The following is an 18961-nucleotide window of genomic DNA, read 5'->3' as shown; positions in this document are numbered from 1 at the left end:
TGGCCGCGGCCAGAGCGGCCACCATCAGCAGCACCGCCATATCCTTCTTCTTGGCCGCGACGGCGCGGGAGGCGCGCCTGCACCTCGCCCGGGCGCGGAGCGCGCGGTGGGCACGCCCACGGTCGCGAGCACGAGCGCTGACGGAGGGGATGGCGGCCGCGAGCTCCGCCGAGTGGGGCTCTGCCGGCCGCAAGCATGAGGGGAAGCCGGGCGTGGACGAGGACGCCGCTGCCGGAGGGGATGGCGGCTGCGAGCGCGAGGCCGGGCGTGGACGACGCTGCCGCTGCCGGAGGGGATAGGTGACCACGAGTGTGAGCGCGAGGCCGGGCGTGGACGCCGCCGCCGCTGACGAAGGGGATGGCGGCCGCTCGGCGGAGCGCGAGCTCCGCCGGCCGCGGACGCGAGCACGAGCTCCGCCGGGCGCGGACATGAGTGGAGGAGGAGATGCCAGATGACGAGAGCAGGCGGTGGCGAGGGCGGGGGCGCCGTGCGGGGCGTGCAGGACGCTGCGGCGCAGGTGTGTGTCGGGCTGCGTCTTCACGCCCTACTTCACGGTGGACGACTTCGTAGCCGTGTACGGCGTCTTCGACGCCAGCAACGTGTCCAAGATGCTGGAGCGCATCGAGCTCCCCGAGCAGCGGCGGGTGGCCGCGGCGACGGTTGCGACGCTCATCGAGGAGGCCAAGGCGCGGCAGCGGGACACCACCTTCGGCCGCGTCTCCTACATCTGCATCCTCCAGGAGGTGAACGACAAGGCCAGGGAGCGGGTGGACGCGGCGCGGGAGGAGATCGCCAGGGAGTTCGGTGCCGTGGCCGAGGCCGAGCCCATTCCTGTTCCCGGCGTGCGAGCGCGAGCGTGAGCTCTGCCGGGCACGAGTGCGAGCTCCGCCGGCGTCGGACGCGAGCGCGAGCGGTGTGGACTAAAGAAGTAAGAGGATAGGACAAGAGAATAGTATTTTGGACCTTTATACTGACCGGGTCCACATGTAACGGTGAAAAACGAACAGAACACTGACGGAATGACTTGGAGAGCAAAGAAGTTCAGAATGATAGCACTCATGTGCGGTCAATTTTTTTAATAACTTATGTGTAATTATAAACTTTTTTAATGGTGTACCTGTAAAAACCTGTATTTGCCCCACCGGATGGCGAGGCACCGAGCGTGTCCGACGCGATGTAAAAAAGGCAGCGAGCCTGGTTCCACGGGTACGTGAATGGTAGTGGTTGTGCGGCGCAGACGGGCGCGGTGTGCCGGACGAGAGAGCATTCGTGCAGGGTGAAAGAACAACCGAACACCGTTTCGTGTGGCTTGACTGGACAGAAGCGAGAACCAAACAAAGACGGTTGTATCTGATAAGACTAACTGGGCAGAGCATGGATACGAGCCAAGTCTCTCTCGGCAGCAAACTAATGACGTCTAAAATAATGCACATATCATTTTTCAAAGACTCGAGCTTTTTAAGTTTAACCAAATATATGTAAAAAATACTAAATATTAATTTATAATATGTAATAAGTATCATTAGATTAATAACGAAATGTATTTTTATAATAAAATTATTTGGAGACATAAATTTTGATGCGTGTTTTTTTATAAATCCATTTAAATTAAAAATGTTTAACTTCCGGAGAAACGAGATGAGTACTTTTTTTTTTCTTCTAGGACAGAGGAATGGACGTGTTGCGTTGGATGCTATGCCCTTGTTTAGTTCCACCATAACTTTCAAAAAGTTGCTACAGTACCTGTCACATCGAATGTTTGCGGCCCGTGCATGGAGCATTAAATGTAAACGAAAAGAAAAACTAATTGCACAGTTTGGTGGGAAATTGCGAGACGAACGTTTTGAGCCTAATTAGTCCATGTTTGAACACTATTTACCAAATAAAAACGAACGTGCTACAGTAGCACCAAAATCCAAATTCCTACAACTAAACACACTCTATGTTTTGCCAGAGGAGAAAGAAATACGCAACATAAGTAGGGGCAAAATAGATATTTAATTTCTGGCCTGGTTTTTGACTCACGTCATCAGTTTATCACGGTGAACATACTCCCTGCGTATAGGATTTAGAAGTCGTTCTAGCGCAGAAGCAAAGTTGAGGAAAGGAAGTCGTTCTAGCATAGAAGCAAAGTTTTGGACAACGCTGCCCCTGCATGAGCTCGCTCTGGCTCCCGCGCCGTGCTCGGGCTCCCGCGCCACGTCAATATCTGCTCGCTGCTTGCGCTCGTTCGCTCGCCGCTGGCCTCTCGCGCTCGCCGCTCATCAGCTCTCGCCTCCCACTCCCGCCGTTCCAAACCATGGAGTTCAAGCCGGAGCTCGTCGCGCCGGAGTCGCAGGAGCTGGAGGAGGTCGCCACAGCAAAAAATATGTGTCCGCCGAGTTTCGAACTCAGCTTGCCAACCTCATGTTCCATGCACTAGCCATCTCAGCTACACAAGTTTCTCGTATGGAATACACCCGCAAACGCATTTAATAAGAGCAAACAGGGAAAATACCTCATAATTAATCACTCCTTGGTAAGCACAATCATATCCTAAACGACTTCTAAATCCTATACGGAGGGAGTATGCTGCAGTACTGTAGGCAGGGGGGATAAACAGGTCAGATTCAGATGGATACTTATAAATACGAATATAGGTATATTTTTCTCAGATTCAAATTTGATTGTTAATGATAACTGTATCGAATATAAGATCTAAATCAATGTGACATCATATTTATTCGAATTTGAATATTCAAATGCAAATATGGTTTGTATATTGAATGTTCTATTTAGTACCTGAACCCCGATGAGTCATAGGTTAGAAAATATGGGTATGATTTTACCCTTCATTCTTATATTTGTATTTTTTTTTTGCAAGACATTCTTAGGCCCTGTTTGGTTTTCTCTTGCTAAACACTAGTAGCTGAACCATGAACTAAACTTGAGTCACTCGATGTTTGGTCCGGGTGACTAAAAGAGGCCTTTTAGTTAGGGTGTTGGACTCTAAAGTAACTAAATGGTGAGGTTTAGTCCCATTTAGTAACATCCTGGTGACTGGTTTAGTCCCATTTAGTCATAGTGTTTGGGTAAAAAATGACTAAATAAGACTAGATTTAGCTGACCGGAGTTTAGCATGGAAACCAAACACTCATATTTGTATCGTGGGTGATAATCACCCGCAGTGTGATGTATATAGCCATTATAATAAACACTCCTTAGACGTGTTTGGGTTGCCATTGATTTTGATCTGCTGGTGCGTGGCTACTGGCTTGGACCACTGTGGCTGAACCGCTTCATCATCAAATCAAAAACTCCAAGAGCTCGCCACGGTCCACGGGTGCAACTGCAGGTTGGCGTGATCCAATTAAATTGCCTGCACAGAAAAGCCATGAAGCGCGGCGAGTTGTCAGCGGAGCGGCGATCGAGCGCCTGCCCTCTGTGGCTGGCTGTGTCCTCTGCCGCGGCTCACATCTTCTTCCTCCTCTTGCTCTCCCAGGGGCAGCGTCAGGAGTCGGGCCCCATGCATGCATGCACGAGCAGGCGAGCACGATGCCATCCATTGCCACCCAGGATCGTGCGCGCGCGCGGCTTACGATGATGCCCAGTTGTCCACACGGAACGGGACAGCGGCGCGCCGCTAGCTAGCGCACATGGCGCGCCAGTCGCCCACCAAGCCACCACGCACCCGTAGCCGTAGGCCGCTGCACCTCACCTGCACCTGCACGCACGCCACCCGCCGATGGCGCGGCAGCCGCTGGATTCGTCGTGAATGAATGAAGCACTCAGTTCCAAAAAGTTTTTCAAAGAGTGCTACAATAGTCATCACATCGAATCTTACGATACGTGCATGGAGCATTAAATGTAGACGAAAAAAACTAATTGTACAGTTTGGTTGAAAATTACGAGACGAACGTTTTGAACCTAATTAATCCATGATTGAACACTAATTATCAAATAAAAACTAAAATGCTACAGTAGCTAAATTTCAAAAAATCGTGAACTAAACACAATGGACACTGTACGTAATAAACAAATCGGTCTCTCTCTGCGCGGGCTCTGTTTGGTGTTGGTTGGCTAACCAAAGCCTAGTTCCTCCTATAAGCGAAACGAGCAGAGCCGCCTCTCCCTGCCCAACCCACCGGCCGGACGACGTCTCTTCGCGACCTCGCCGGCCGCACTCGTTTCAGCCACCATCAGAAGCAAAGCAGAAGCGGAGAGGCCGACCATGACCAGACGCTCACGGAGCCCCGTGTGCAGTTAGGCCTCCTATGTGCAGTGGCAGACTGGCATCCCACTCACCCTCAGGCTGCCTGCACAGCACAGCACAGCGCCACAGCGTGGGCTGGCGAGGGTGGAGTGGAGGCCACGAAGTCATGAACGAAGTAGTCCACATGAATGAAGAGGGAAAAAAAACAGAGGGAAGAAACAGGAAAGCGGAAGGAGGAAGCAAAGAGGAAAAGTGAGAGTGAAACGGTACATGCAATGCGAGATTAAAGGAGGAGCAGATCGTGCTGCTTTGTGTGTGTATGGTCGGTGATTGCTTAACAGCCTTAACTTAATCTGCGGTGCAATCGTGGATATCGCTAGTACTGATGAGTGATGATAAGAAAATGTTATCATCTCTCGATTGATGACTATGCAAGTGTATATAGGAAGCTTTGGGTCTCTCCAGCTGCAGCCTGCAACTGTTACAGTACATATGTTCGTTTCACTGAATTTTGGCTTATGCTGATTTGTTGTCGGAGGAAAACACTGTTCGTTCGCTGAAAAGTACTGCTGAAATAGTTAAGCTCGTCTAAGATACTTCGTGCTACTGTATCCAATAATAGTATCCAAAACACATCTTGCAGTTAAGTCGCCTAATGTCTGTCACTAGAATTTAGAAAAATATGATCACTCACGAAGTTAAGAATTTGGATCCTAATAAACTGGTTCCAAGAACCAACTAAACTATTCTTACTGCTGGTTCGGCTGAGCTGAAATTTTCACTGTTCATACTGGGAAACACTGTTCATGCTGGAATGTTGTAAAAGGAAAATACTGCTCCGACTGAAAAAATAAGCCAAACAAGCCCAAGTTCAGCTCAGCCGAGTTCACGAGTAGTTATTTTGTTTACTCGCCACTAAGAACGAGTACTTTGTTTAGCTCCCTAGTGGGTGTTAGCAATAGGCTTTGCCGTGCATTGCCAGTCAGCCTGTTCGATTGTTGGTTTCAGCCAGCCCAAACCAGCCAGCCAACAGTGTTTTCCTCTCCAAACAAACCAGCACCAGCCAGTCCAGGAACCAACCAGCAAACAGGCCCAGTGTCTCTTCTGTTTCGAGTTAAGTGAATGTTAAAACCTTAAAGGGACCAATGTGTCATAAGGAAATGATGATGTGATGCACGAACCTACCAGTATGTCCTCCCTTTATTTGATGGGTAATGGGTTTCATGATGCCCACCGTACCCTACAACATTGTTTGTAGCTCTAATAACTGAAAAAAAAATTATGGTTAAGAATACCAAGGATTTTCTAAGGTGATGACTGATGAGGGAAGAAACTACTTTGTTTTATGGGATGGTCTATAATTTTAATTTTTACTTAGTTCGATGGTTCTTTTGAAACTATCGAGCAAGAGAGCTTTACCAACCATATTGCTAAAGAGGAAGGCTTAGACTAGGCAAACAATAGCTTCTGAAGCGGTAACAACGAAAAACACCATCTACCACAACTAAAAAAAACTCTAGTAATAACTGAAGGACCGCCATGACACGTAAGAGAGTGAGGTGAATTAGACAACTTAAAAACTAATGGCCTCTAAGAAAACTACTTATCAAAACACATATAAGATATCTATCTAGATATGCAACTAAGATTTTGCTAAGTGTTTGCTATCTCTATAGTAATTCCGTCACTAAGCCTAGAGCAAAACGCCAATTGGGTGATCTAACTAGCTTAAACACTTTGCAAAGCACTACGCTAATCACCTACTTCGCAAAGCGCTACAGTCAGAGGATTATCACTTCCGAATAAATCAACAAACCGGTGGTGACATGACGTCATCACACAACCGGATTAAGCGACGATGACAACCCATGACTTCTACCGGTTTCAAACCATTGGTGATAACCATGGTTATCACAATCGACATTTCACTGAGGGCCAAAACCAATGTTTCTGTAGTAGTCCTTGTGTTCATCAATAACCAAAACCTGAACTAAGAGCCTTGATACGTTCAACTACTAACTCAGAACATGTAGGATATGATGCTTAATATATGTACTCCTATAATGGAGAAGAGGTGTTCAACGAGAAAACAATTCTTATTGTGGTGATACTAAGTTTGCTCTTGATGGTTGAATCTGTTAGAAGGTGATTACAGGAATCAGTTATTAAACTTACCTAAACATCTTAGATAGTTGAATTTTCTACAAGATAGTTAAACTTACTCATAAACACCTTTTCGGGTTTGTTTGGCTACACATGTATTTACCTTGATTAAGGTGAATACATATATAGCCAAACAAAACCTTATATTGCATTAAAGGGATCGACATTAGACATGTTTAACCTGGCTCATTGAGGTGCAGTGTGCGGAGGAGGTAGAGGTGGGATGAAAGAAAAAAATTATGGCTTTACCCATTCCTAGTTTATATTAAAAAAAAAACTAAAAACAACTCCGCATCACCGTAGACGCAAAGCCTAAGCTTCACCAGCCTTTTATATTAGAATTTATGGCCCCGTTCGGTTGACAGAATTTTAACTGAAACTGGCTGAAAACACTGTTCTGGCTGAATTGTTGTGAGAGAAAAATAATATTCCGGCTGAAAAAAGAAGTCGAACAAACCGAATATAGGGTAAGTCGATTGTTGCAAATTTCTCCTTCCACTACTAATAATGTTTAAGAACATTTGAAAAATAGAGTTATGTATCAATCTTATTTACTTGCTATAATAATTTATTTTAAGGAGATTTTAAAGATGGTCTACACATTGCAAACTCTCCCAAACGCTAAGGAGCCGATGTAAACCGGCGGCGCCAACCGGCAAGGAAAAGCGCTGCATCATCGAATCAAAAAGAAAGAAAAGCAAAGCTATAAAAAACAATTTAAATTAAATCGTAAAAAGACATGTCTACAGCTACAGGTGAAGGAAAGAGAAGAAGAAGGGTCAAGGGGGGGAAGAGGAAAAGAAAAGAAAAGAAGATTGAGAAGAAAAAGTCAAGGCGGGCAACGGGCAGGGATGGTGGTGGTGGGAGGCGAGCCGCGAGCGGGTGGGGGGTGGTGGGGTGGGCGTCGTGGGCGGTGGCAGCGCAAACTTCCAATTAACTCCTTCCCCTCCTCCCCTCCGTCCTCCCTCCTCCGGTTCCCAAATCCTCGCCTCCAATTCCGATCCTCCGATCCCCGTTCCTGCACCACGCACCCTCGCGCTCGGCTAATCCGGCGGCATGCGGCGCGGCGGCGGCGTGGCGGCGGCGGAGGCCGAAGGTGACGTGGAGTCGCGGTTCCGCGGGGTGCGGAAGAGGCCGTGGGGCCGGTACGCCGCGGAGATCCGTGACCCGGCGAAGAAGGCGCGCGTCTGGCTCGGCACATTCGACTCCGCCGAGGACGCCGCCCGCGCCTACGACGCCGCAGCGCGGATGCTTCGCGGGCCCAAGGCCAGGACCAACTTCCCGCTCCACGCCGCAGCCGCCGCCGCCCACCACCATCACCTCCACATGCCCACCGCCGCCGCCGCAGCCGCAGCAGCACCGTACACGGCATATCCCACCGCCACGGGCGTCTCGACGCCGCCGCCGATCGCCAGGCCGGCTTGCAGCAGCCTCAGCTCCAACGTGGAGTCCTTCAGCGGCGCGCGGCCGCGGCCCGTGCTCCCGCCGCGACCTCCACCGCCGCCGATCCCAGATGGCGATTGCCGCAGCGACTGCGGCTCCTCGGCCTCGGTCGTGGACGACGACTGCACGGACGCGGCCGCCTCTCTGTCGTGCCCGTTCCCGCTCCCGTTCGACCTCAACCTGCCCCCCGGCGGCGGCGGCTGCGGAGCCGGCGCCGGGTTTTACGCCGATGAGGAGGATGAGCTCAGGCTCACGGCGCTGCGGCTGTGACGTCGAGCTCAATTGAGCGAACCACTGCTTAGAGAAAGAGGAAAAGGAGAAAAATATTTGGTTCTTCCCTTCTCTCGTAGCCGACACGAACTCTACCTCCACTACGATGTTGTTGTTGTTGTTTACTTGATCTGATGATGATTACTATTTGCCTGAATCCTGGTCGACTTATCTGCATGCTTGCCTGCTTGTTTTCGGGCGATTGAGGATTATCGCCAAATCTTGCAGCAGCTGTTGTACTGCAATATAGCAACATTTTACTTCCTTCCTCTTGTGAGGAAAGAGACAGACAAAGTAACTTATTTGAATTTTTAGCTACATTTTCCATTCTTGTTTTTACTTTTTAATCTTCAAGTATCACTTGTTTGGGATTGATGAACTGAAAAAAAAAAATCATTCAAAAGGAATGGCCAAAATGTTGAGATCAAAGTTGTGTTGAACAAATGAAGTTCAACCACATTTCTACTTCTATATATATTTTTTCCATTCTCAAATACCGTGAACAAATTTACTATGCTATCCTAAATTCCTAGTGCTTGTGCTGCTACCTTGTCATTTACAGTGATCCATGATTTCAGTTTGTCATTTACTACTAATAATGCATTGTAGTAGTTTCCCATAATAGAATAAATGTTGTTTTCTCTGTTTAGGTTGATGCTTCTAATTGTGCCATTGAAAGTAAATTTAGTGTCTAACTTTTGATTTCTTAGGCTGTAAACAACATTGGCTACAGATAGTTAGTCTGTTGGAAACTGGAACCAAAACAGTTTGCATAAATAATTTGGAATATGGTTATGCATTAAGCATTAGCTGAAAACATAAAAAGTCACGCTGAAAGTAGAAGATTCTACTTGGTGCTGTAACTTCAGCTTTACTGCCTCATGGCACATCTGACACATTCATATAAAGCATCAAGATGCTAAGTTATCCGCAGGATCGATCAACTACTACAACTATCAAAGCAATGCTAATAGCATCAAGTGGGGTGGCATAGCATAAAAAGTGCAAGGTATTATCTTTCGGCAGTTTCTTCTGTCTGTTATTTATATTTACTAACGAATTTAACAAATGTTCTTACATTTCAGGTTAGATTTGTTCTGTCATTTGTACGTCGGAGGATGGTGCCACAATGGTACTCATATTCTGTCTCTTATGGTTTTGAAGCAGGAACAAATATTGTGACCCTTGTAGATATTGCTTGGTTACCTTGTCATGCAATATTATATTTGCTTGGAGTGATATTTTAATCACAAAGACTAAAGCCTCTGCTTGGAAGTGATTTTTAGCGCTTGCCTCTTCTACACAAAAGAAACTTTTCAGCAAAAAATATGGCTTAAATCTTGCTTGATACACAAACATTTGTAGTGTTCAGTAGGTAGTAATATTGTCTTGGTCTGATTTCCACTTGTACTGGGACAAAACAAAACTGCACTGTCTCCTTTATATTTCCCTCTGTTCCAAAATTATAAGCACTTTAGCTATGTAAAGTCAAACTTCTCTAACTTTGACCACTTTTTTAGATAAATAAATGCACCAACATCTACAAAATCAAATGAGTATCATTAAATTATCCATGAAATATGTCTTGATAGTGCATTTATTTGAACTTGTAGATTTTATAATATATATTTTCTAAAAAGATTAAAAGAATGATCAAAGTTAGAGAAGTTTAACTCTAGAGTCTAGACAAAGCAAAAGTGGCCTCTAATTTGGATAAGAGGCAGTATTATTAACCCTGTAGTATCTTCGTTTATGTGAAATTTGGATTTAGGCGTCTCCTAGAAGGCATGCTCTGGCTATCACTATGGCAAGCAAAACTGTCCTATTGTTGACCCAGTAATCCTGGTAGTATTCGGCCAGTGGACCTTAGCATGATGAATTGAACCAATGAAGAGTAAGTATAAACCTAGAATGCATTCAATCAAACCATTTCCACTTCGACCAACAGTACCAAGGTTATATATTGTTAGCTGTCAGCACATGACTACAGCTTCTTGATGACTGCACTGACTCTGGGTTGAGTGAAGTGTAGAATAAATATGGAATGTGAGAATAACATATGATAATATGACAAAGGCTGCCTAGTTGTATTGAAGGCAAGGGAATATGGCATTGTTTCCTTAAATGTTCTATTGGATAGTGATAGTGATGGTGGTTAAGACTATAGTAATGTACACCCAGGTTCAGGTTGTTTGGAGAATGGACTTTCTTAAGTTTAGCATCTCTTCTTAGAATCACCTTTTTCTTTCTCTATTTGTGTAATTTTCGTGCCATTTATGAATATTTTACTCATTGAAATAATATACTAAAGATAAACTTTTTTTTTTCTTTTGAGAATCTTAAATAATTATTACTATGACATTTTTTCTGGCAGCTTCTGCTAGCATACTGGTTGACAATGACTTTTGGAGCCCCTGCCCTAAACACACCATGACGGTGCCCTCATGTGATCAGACTGTAAATTGCAGTGTCCTCTGCTGATTTGCTGGGGGCAGAGTGCCAATCGTTGAAAAGAGTGTAGGTACAAGAATACCATGGAACTTGTTTGTCAGAGGCACTCGTTTGTTGAGTCTTAAAACAAGGGGCTATGTTGTCACTTTAAAGCAGTTTCTCCTTGTTAATATCCAGAGTGAAGGTGCAAAGACAATGTAAAAATTACCTCATTACTATTGAAGGGCTGAAGAATTTTGTAAGATAAGTTATGATTATTTATTGATTTATTGAAAAGTATTCAATACTTTGATAAGAATTGTACTATGCAGTTGATTTTTCCTGAATAATGATGCAGTCGTATTTTAGTGACTAATCACTACTCGTTAATATTATTTCTTTTCTTGTTAAAATATAATGTCTTAAAGGTAATTTAATGGTACATGCTGTTTTTTTTATGGTGTTGGTGTCTTGCTTCTGCTGTTGATCTAGATGGTTATCTCAGTAACTTGAGTTTCTTTTTCTGAATAATGATGCAATCATATTGTAATGACTAATGACTAGTCGTTTATTTTATTTCTTTTCTCATGTCTTACAGTAATTTAATGGCTCGTACCCTTTTTTATGTCGCTGTTGGTGTTTTGCTTCCACTGTTGATCCAGATGGTTATCTCGGTGATTTGTAAGTTCAATGTAGATGGTCATGAAATCTATTTTGCCATGTCTGGTCTTAGCTGTGCTTTCATGAACGGACCAGATTTGTCTTTCCTACAAATCATTACTCTTATTGAATTTGTTTATTTCTTTGACCTGTGATTTCATCATAATATATCTTATTTTTTATAATATAGATAGTTTGTTGGTAATATTTATTTGTTTCTGTTTTACCTTTTCAATTATGAGCTAGTTTTGCTTGTTAGCTCAGGATTTTGTCAAACGCAAATATACTTTGTGTTTGTCTGTTCCACTCTCTGACATGTAGTTTGATCCTTTCCCCATCAAAATCTGTTTGGGCATTATTTTGATTTGCCACTTGTTCCAGTAGGCCCAACAACTTAGTTGTCCACTTGTATGGGGTTACGATTCAGCACTGCAAAAATACTCTATTATCGATTCAGCACTGCAAAAATATCTATTATCCGTGGTTTGCGGTAGCCTGAATTTTCAGGGAGCTAATGGCCATCCTGGTGACCATCTTATGCTGGGCCATCTATGTTTGTCAGATACAGTGCGCTCTGTTTCTGTTTTCCCTTTCTTTGTTATGTGCAAGTGCATTTGTAGTACTCCTATTTGTTACTTATTATTAGCTATATATACAACAGAAATAGTAAATAGAAAAAGAACTGATGGCAGATCGTGGTGGATGAATGATGCCGCATCATTATCATTAGTACTTACTCCTATATCAGACCAAACTAGCTATTATGGCGCTAAAGGCTACTGGTTGCCAAAGATTCCGGAAATTTTGCCTGCACCACCGCACCTTGTTTCCCATGGTTATGTGGACACTAGCTGGTAGTAATCAATTAGCCTTGCTTCATTTTATTTGAGCTATCAATCATTGATGACCATGACCTGGTGGTGATTAGGTGACTGACTAAACCATTTCTCTGTTCCTTTGTTTCAGCTGCGGCAGATCTTGCGGCCTGATGTCTGCCGATCAACATGCAGGGGGGCAGGGGCAGGCAACAAGGGCAAGCGAGAGCGTCTCCCGTCTCCGCCCCATGTGCCATGGTCCGCGGCGGTGGATGCGGACGCACCCAGATCCTGTTCGCTCTGCAGCTGACAAGGATGTGGGTGGGTCTGTATGCGCGCTGCATTTAGCAATTTGCGGTGACAGAAACCGAAGAAGCGTGCAAGTGGTTGCTTGCTATACAAGGACGCCAGTAATACATCTACTGGTAGTCGTCCCTGTTCTTGATCCGATGGTTTTGCTGTGTGCTGCGTACGTGCTCTCCAACCCATCACACTCTGACACCCGGGAGCCTCAAGCAGCTTGTTCGTTTGGCTGTGGCTCGTCGTAAACGATCGTAAATTTTTAGACGGAACAGTATTTTTCTCTCACACAAACCAGCCAGCAGTATTTCTTCACGAACCAGCAACGATACGAACCAGCCAACCGAACATGCTGAAGAAATCGAGATTGCCGCCAACTTGTGTTCCAGGAAGATGCCATATAAGGGCATGCTTGGTTCGTCTAGTAACTACTAAATTTAGTAGCTTTTAGTCATTTTAGTAATTTTTTAGCCAAACGCTATGACTAAAAGCTATTAAAAAGATTTTAGTCATCTCTAGTAACTCTGGAGTTACTAAAAATGACTAAACCGTTTAGTAGCTACTAAAGTTTAGTAACTCGAACCAAACACCCGTTGGGTTGAAAGTTACCAGATTTGATGAGTTGGGATGTACGGAATTCCATTTTGAAATGAAAGATCGCAGACGCTTGCTTATTGGATCAGCAATCAGGAAGCCCATTCAATGTTCACACCGCATGTACGAAAACCGGACCCCCGAGTATATGTGATGGGCGTAGGTTAAGGGAGCAGGGAGGTCAAGGGCGGAGGCGGGCAAGGCCAGGGCCAGCTGCCACGACCACGAGAGAGCAACTGAAAGCAAGGATACGACGGGGCAGCAGCCAACCACTGTCCATCCTCGGTAGGTACTGTAGGCAGGGCAGGCGAGGAGGTGTTAAGGCCCTGAGCTGTCTCCTCTCCTCTCCTTCCGCGTCGTCTCTCCGATCCGCGCATACAGACAGATACAGCGACGCGCTGCCACGCTGTTCCGCAACGCCGCAGACCCGCAGTTACGAAGGTTGCTGCTAGCTGGGGCCCGTGCGTGGCTGGCTGCTCCGGCGGCCGGTTGGCCGGCTGGGGCGCCTCTAATTAGGGAGGGCTGCTCAGTTGTCGATAGCTCTCCTCCCAGCTGCGCAACGCAACCAACAAACCCAACCATAAAGGCGTCTCCTCGGCAGACTCCGACCGCTGCCCTGCCCTGGACATCCATCGTCGTCACACCCCCGCCTTCTCCTTCCTCCGGCCGGCCCGCCCGCCGCGTGCGTTCTCGTCTGGGAGCGGCGCACGGAGAGGAGGTCAGGAGGAGGAGGACCGGAGGTGGTGCAGGAACGAACAACCAGCAGGGTCCGGCCGGCCTCGTCCGTCGGTCCGTCGTCGTCGTCCTCTCTGGCGGCCAATCCTTCTCCAGGCGCGCGCGCACGCAACAACGACAACATGGCTGCTGTAAGTAACATTTGCCATAGGCCATAGATTACGCATGGGTGGCACCGTTTGCTTATCCCTGCATCCACCAAAATGATGGCACTTGGACGGTTGCTCCGGCTGGCATCGGCGATCACGCGTGTTTAATGCCATCTGCTTCATTACTAGCAGTACTCCATCTCCATGCATGGCTGCTGTAGATTCATTATTCATACGTGTCGTAAATGTGTTTTTATTACTACTACAACGAAGCTAGTAGGAGTACTGTGTGCTACGCTGCATGATGATCACATTGGGATCATATCATATATGGCTCCATCATCCCAGAACCCTGCCCATGTGCCCCCATGTTGTTGTTAATGATGATTGCCACCTTCCCCCAACCGCGACGGCGCCATCACACAATTCAGAATTCTTTTTTTTTTTTGAGACAAGAGAATCATACACTCTAGAATTAGCGCGGGGCATCGGTTTGGTGGTGGTCACTGCTCACTTGCGCAGTCACCAGGATCATTTTATTCAGCAAGGCGTAAAGAGCATGGCTGTTGGCTATCAGCCAATACCATGTCACCTACCTACTGTTAGTCTAAAATAAAACAGCATGGCTGTTGGCTTGGACGCATCCAAATTCAGGGCGCCGCTCCTGACTTTCCCAGGCGGCGCCGCCGGCACATGGCGTGTGATCCCGTGCTTGCATTGGATTGGACGGCTCGCCGCTCGCGTGGGGCACCCACCCATGTGCCGGGACTCCAAGCCCGCTGCCGTTGGTGGAGTGAGGTCAAGCTCCAGCACACAGGAAACGGACGGAAAGCAGCGAGCAGCGACGAGGAGTACGTACGCGCCAGACGTCGAGGCGGCGGCGGCTCCTCGATCACACGGGAAGGCGACTTGGCACGATGGATCCGTCTGCCATCGTTACCGACGATGGTTGCATTGACACGAGTGGAGTGGAGTGGAGTGCGTGCATCCGGTCCGGATGGATGAGTTTAGTTTAGCCTACGTACGGTGCCCTTCGAGGCTTTCAGTCTCAGCTACGGGATGCACGATTCAGATTTGCGATGCACGATTCAGATTTGCGATGCACGAACCTGATTAGTACTGATCCTACTAGCTGTACCTGTTTCTTTGACGTGCCACTGCTCGCACGCATGTATGATTTGGTGTCAAGCTGCAGGTAGCTGTCCAAGCGGGCGGCTACCCTGTCGTGTGCTTTTCTCTTGGAGTTCAAGGCAAATGCTGCTAGTAGCGGTAGTTGGTTAACACGTACTCCGTAGTACAACTTTCATTTTCACGTAGCCAGACTTCTTTGTTTTTTTTAATTTAAATTCGTAGATTAAAAAACTGTGACGGCATCGAAGATTGTGTGTTACTTAACCGTAGGTCGTTCCAGCAAATTTTGCAAAATTTTTCAAGATTTCCCGTCACATCGAATCTTTGGACGCATGCATGAAGCATTAAATATAAATAAAAAATAAAATTAATTACACAGTTTAGACGAAATTTACGAGACAAATCTTTTAATCCTAATTAGATTATGATTGGACACTAATTGCCAAATAACAACGAAAAGTGCTACAGTGTCATTTTGCAAAATTTTTCGCCATCCGCAGTTCGCAGCAACTGTTCACTGAGACTCGTGCATGATTGAATGCAGGCCGGGCACGCCGTGGTGCCCAAGTTCGGCTCCTGGGACGCCGAGAACGTCGGCTACACCGTCTTCTTCGAGAAGGTGCGAGACAACAAGGCACCGCCGGCGCCCGCTCCCAAGCCTTCCGCCACCGGCGGCGGCGGAGGCTACGACTTCGACCCGTACGAGCACTACGAGAGCCTGAGCAGGAAGGTGCCGTCACGCCAGCCGAGCTCGCACGGCCACGGCCAGCCCGCCGCCGCAGCCAGGGCGCCGCCGCCGGTAGTGGCCGGTGCCGGCTACGACTTGGACCCGTACGAGCACTACGACAGTCTCAGCAGCAGGAACGTGGCTTCCCGCCCGCCGAGCTCGCACGGCCACGCGCCTGCTGCTGGTTACGACTTCGACCCCTACGAGCATTACGAGAATCTCAGCGCAAGGAGCGTGCCGTCACGGCCGCCGAGCTCGCACGGCAACGGCCTCGTCCACGCGCCGGCGCCGCAGCCGCACCACCGGCCGCACCCACACCCCGGGCACGGGTACCACCGCCGGACCGGGAGCAACGGCAGCAACGCGGCATCCGAGGCCAGCAGCCGCGGCAGCAAGTTCTCGCCGCCCAGGCCGTACCAGCCCAGGTACACCAGCAGCAACAGTAACAGCGACGGCGGCAGCTTCCCGCCGCAGACGCACGGCAGCGGCCACGGCCACGGCCACGGCGCCCAATACCACAATCACCACCACCATCACGGTGCGCCGAGGGCAGCGTCCGCCTCAGCGTCGCCGCCGCGCCACCATCACCCGCCCCCGCCGCCGCTGCCGCGGCGTCCCAAGCCGTCGGCCGTGCCGAGGTTCGGCGTGTGGGACGAGCAGAACGCGGCGATGGCGGCGCAGGGCTTCACGGTGCAGTTTGAGAAGGTGAAGCGCCACCGGGAGGAGGCCAGCAGGACCGCCCCCGCGCCGCCGCCCAAGCTGCTGTCGCCCGACCACGAGGCGGCGGCACCACGCGCGCGGCGACACGGGAAGAGGAAGGCCGAGAGGTCCTTCATGTCCAGGATGTACAGGTGCCTGTTCCCAAGGGTCAGAGAGTGAGTGATCCGACGACCGACGGTAATTACCACCACTCAGCCGTATACGTGTTCTTCGACAGTGATTGTATTGTACTACTTCAGGATTTGTTCGTTCTTTGTTCATTATGTTGGCGCTGCCTCCTCCTCCTCCGGCATTCAAATTTGTCTCCAGCTGCAACCTTTGGCGCGTTGGTTACGGAGTCCATCAGCAAACATAGCTCATAATGAACTGTGTTTGAGTGATTTATATATATAATATTGAGTCCATCAGCAAACACATTAGCAAACACATGTAGCGCCTGGAACCATGGCCCAGCTTCTGTTGGAAAACACTAGAGGATAGGATCGTATGTTCATGCTTCGACGGTGGAACACACTAGGCATGTGATTTATGGCCCTGTTGGTTTCTTTTATAATTCTGTCTTTTTCAGTTTGTTTTTTTAGTCGGAACGGTATTTTTCTCTCACAATATATCGTCGGACTTCTCCTCGCTCCGATTGTCCACCAATCTCCTCGCTCATTCTTCCGGCCCAACATCCCGCGCCAAATACTCCTAGTAGATGTATTTTTCTTGGTATTATTATTATAGTTAAAAAAAAAGCGGACCTATACGAAACAAGCTGTAGATGAGGTTACGGAGTCCATCAACAAACACAGCTCATAATGAACTCTTGGACCGTGCCAGCCCGCATCCCCTGTGATTGTGACCTGTTCTTCCGGCCCAACATCCCGCGCTGGAGTTCCACCTCTGATTCCGCTGGATGTATCGGAGACGGTAAGATGGAGGTGTTGGCACTTGCCGATTTTGCCGATTTGCCATCGTATGAGGAGAAGCACGTTCTGGGTAACTCAGACGTGTTTTTCGCTTGCTGGCCCAAGCAAACAATCTACAGATTGTGATGTCCGCTTGCAGCCCCCTGTTTGCCGCTTATGGCCCGCTAGTGTTGCTTCAGTCCACTGGCAGTAGTAGAACTACTGGGCTTTTGGCGCTGCCTCCTCCTCCGGCATTCAAATATGTCTCCAGCTTCAACCTTTGGCGCATTGGTGACGAGGCAGCCAGCGCCTTGCACCATGGCCAGTGCAGGCCCAGCTTTGCGACCGGCCGGCCAGCTTCTGTTGGAAAACACTAGGGGATAGGATCGTATGTTCATGCTTCCGGTGGAACACACTAGGCATATAGGATCGTATGTTCATGCTTCTACGGTGGAACACACTAGGCATGTGATTTATATATATATATATTGTCGGGCTTCTCCTCACTCGATCGTCCATCAACCTGCTCGCTCATTCTTTTCTTCAACGTACAAAAACTTCCACAAAAGAAAAAAACAACAACCAATGGCGCATTCAGGAAAGAATCTCTCTGCAGCCGTGCTCCTAATTGTCATCGTGGCCGCCGGTATGTAAGTGCACATATATCAACTGTTGGAAATATAAGTGTCTCTCCTAACAGCTTAAGTTTTGGCGCTGAATTGGCTAGTGTATGCACCTTAATATGTTGTTTTGATTAATCTTTGGGCTAATTAACCACATTCTTGCATGTGCTAGTATGTTCAATGCCTGCATACACGCAGCACCTTAGCGGCAATTATCACGGATTGTGCTGGACCCTTGACAACAATGTCGATTGCGATAATATATGCCAAGAAGAAAGCTCCGAGAACGTGCACGGCGAATGTTACTGGTTTCAATGCTGGTGCTTTACCGCATGCTCCTCTGATATTGTTGGTGTTGCTCGCGCTCCGATCCAGCCATGATGCAACGGTCTTCTTAAATACAATATAAATCATCCCTTCCTGTCTCTTATGTAATGATACATATATAGGTGTTTAAAAGGATGGGTTACCTCTGCTAGTTAAACATAGAGTAAAGTGCACTATCGGTCCTTCAACTTGTACCGCTATGTCATTTTGGTCTCCAAACTTGCAAAACTTTCATCCAAATACCTAAACAATGTATGTTCGGGTCTCACTATAGTTTTATCGGGTCTCAGTATGGTCCTTGGATCTATTTTAATATGTCATCCGGGTCCCAGACTATCAAAACTCTCACTCCTGGACACACCCGGGTCAATTCCAATGATCCTCTCACTACTAGAGAACAGACTTTAGAACGGATGTCCCAATTTAGCATTAGCCTCGGCATTTTTTTGCCCCCGGGACTAGAAGGCCTTTAGTTCCGGTTGGTGTCTCCAACCGAAACTAAAGGTCCCTGCCCAACGGCTAAACCGGGACTAAAAGTCCTCCAACCTTTAGTCCCGGTTGGTAATACCAACCCAGACTAAAGGTAGACCCTTTAGTCCCGGTTGGTAACACCAACCCGGACTAAAGGACCCTTTAGTCCCGGTTGGTAACACCAACCGGGACTAAAGGTCCCCGGATATGTTAGTTCAAAAGGAAAGCATCCCATCCATCGTTAGATGTGTTGTGTAGGTGGGGTGGTAAGCTACACGCGAGGCAGTGCATGAGGTCTTTGGTTCGAATCTCACAGGGCGCAGCGGTGGGAGGTATTATTTTTTTTAAAGCAGGGAGGATCTTTAGTCCCGATTGTGGCAA

General features: G+C 47.8%; 2 protein-coding genes across 2 annotated transcripts; both read left to right on the top strand.

Annotated features, from left to right (window-relative positions):
- The first annotated feature begins 7173 nt into the window (after nucleotides 1-7173).
- Nucleotides 7174-8376, top strand: LOC136475939 (ethylene-responsive transcription factor 3-like). The gene has a single exon (XM_066473597.1). The coding sequence runs from the start codon at nucleotides 7412-7414 to the stop codon at nucleotides 8066-8068; it is 657 nt and encodes a 218-aa protein (XP_066329694.1). The 5' UTR covers nucleotides 7174-7411; the 3' UTR covers nucleotides 8069-8376.
- A 4834-nt stretch (nucleotides 8377-13210) lies between these two features.
- Nucleotides 13211-16553, top strand: LOC136475938 (uncharacterized). The gene is made up of 2 exons (XM_066473596.1): nucleotides 13211-13733; nucleotides 15367-16553. Exons 1-2 carry the CDS (start codon nucleotides 13725-13727, stop codon nucleotides 16426-16428), a joined length of 1071 nt encoding a protein of 356 aa, XP_066329693.1. The 5' UTR covers nucleotides 13211-13724; the 3' UTR covers nucleotides 16429-16553.
- The last annotated feature ends 2408 nt before the right edge of the window (nucleotides 16554-18961 follow it).

The sequence above is a fragment of the Miscanthus floridulus genome, chromosome 8, assembly GCF_019320115.1.
Source record: "Miscanthus floridulus cultivar M001 chromosome 8, ASM1932011v1, whole genome shotgun sequence".
NCBI lineage: Eukaryota > Viridiplantae > Streptophyta > Magnoliopsida > Poales > Poaceae > Miscanthus > Miscanthus floridulus.
The sequence above is the reverse complement of the archived record's forward strand: the minus strand, read 5'-3'. Positions and strand labels throughout refer to the sequence as shown.

Coding starts and splice junctions, on each gene's coding strand:
- LOC136475939 (XM_066473597.1), top strand. CDS start 7,412: ATGCGGCGCGGCGGCGGCGTGGCGGCGGCGGAGGCCGAAGGTGACGTG.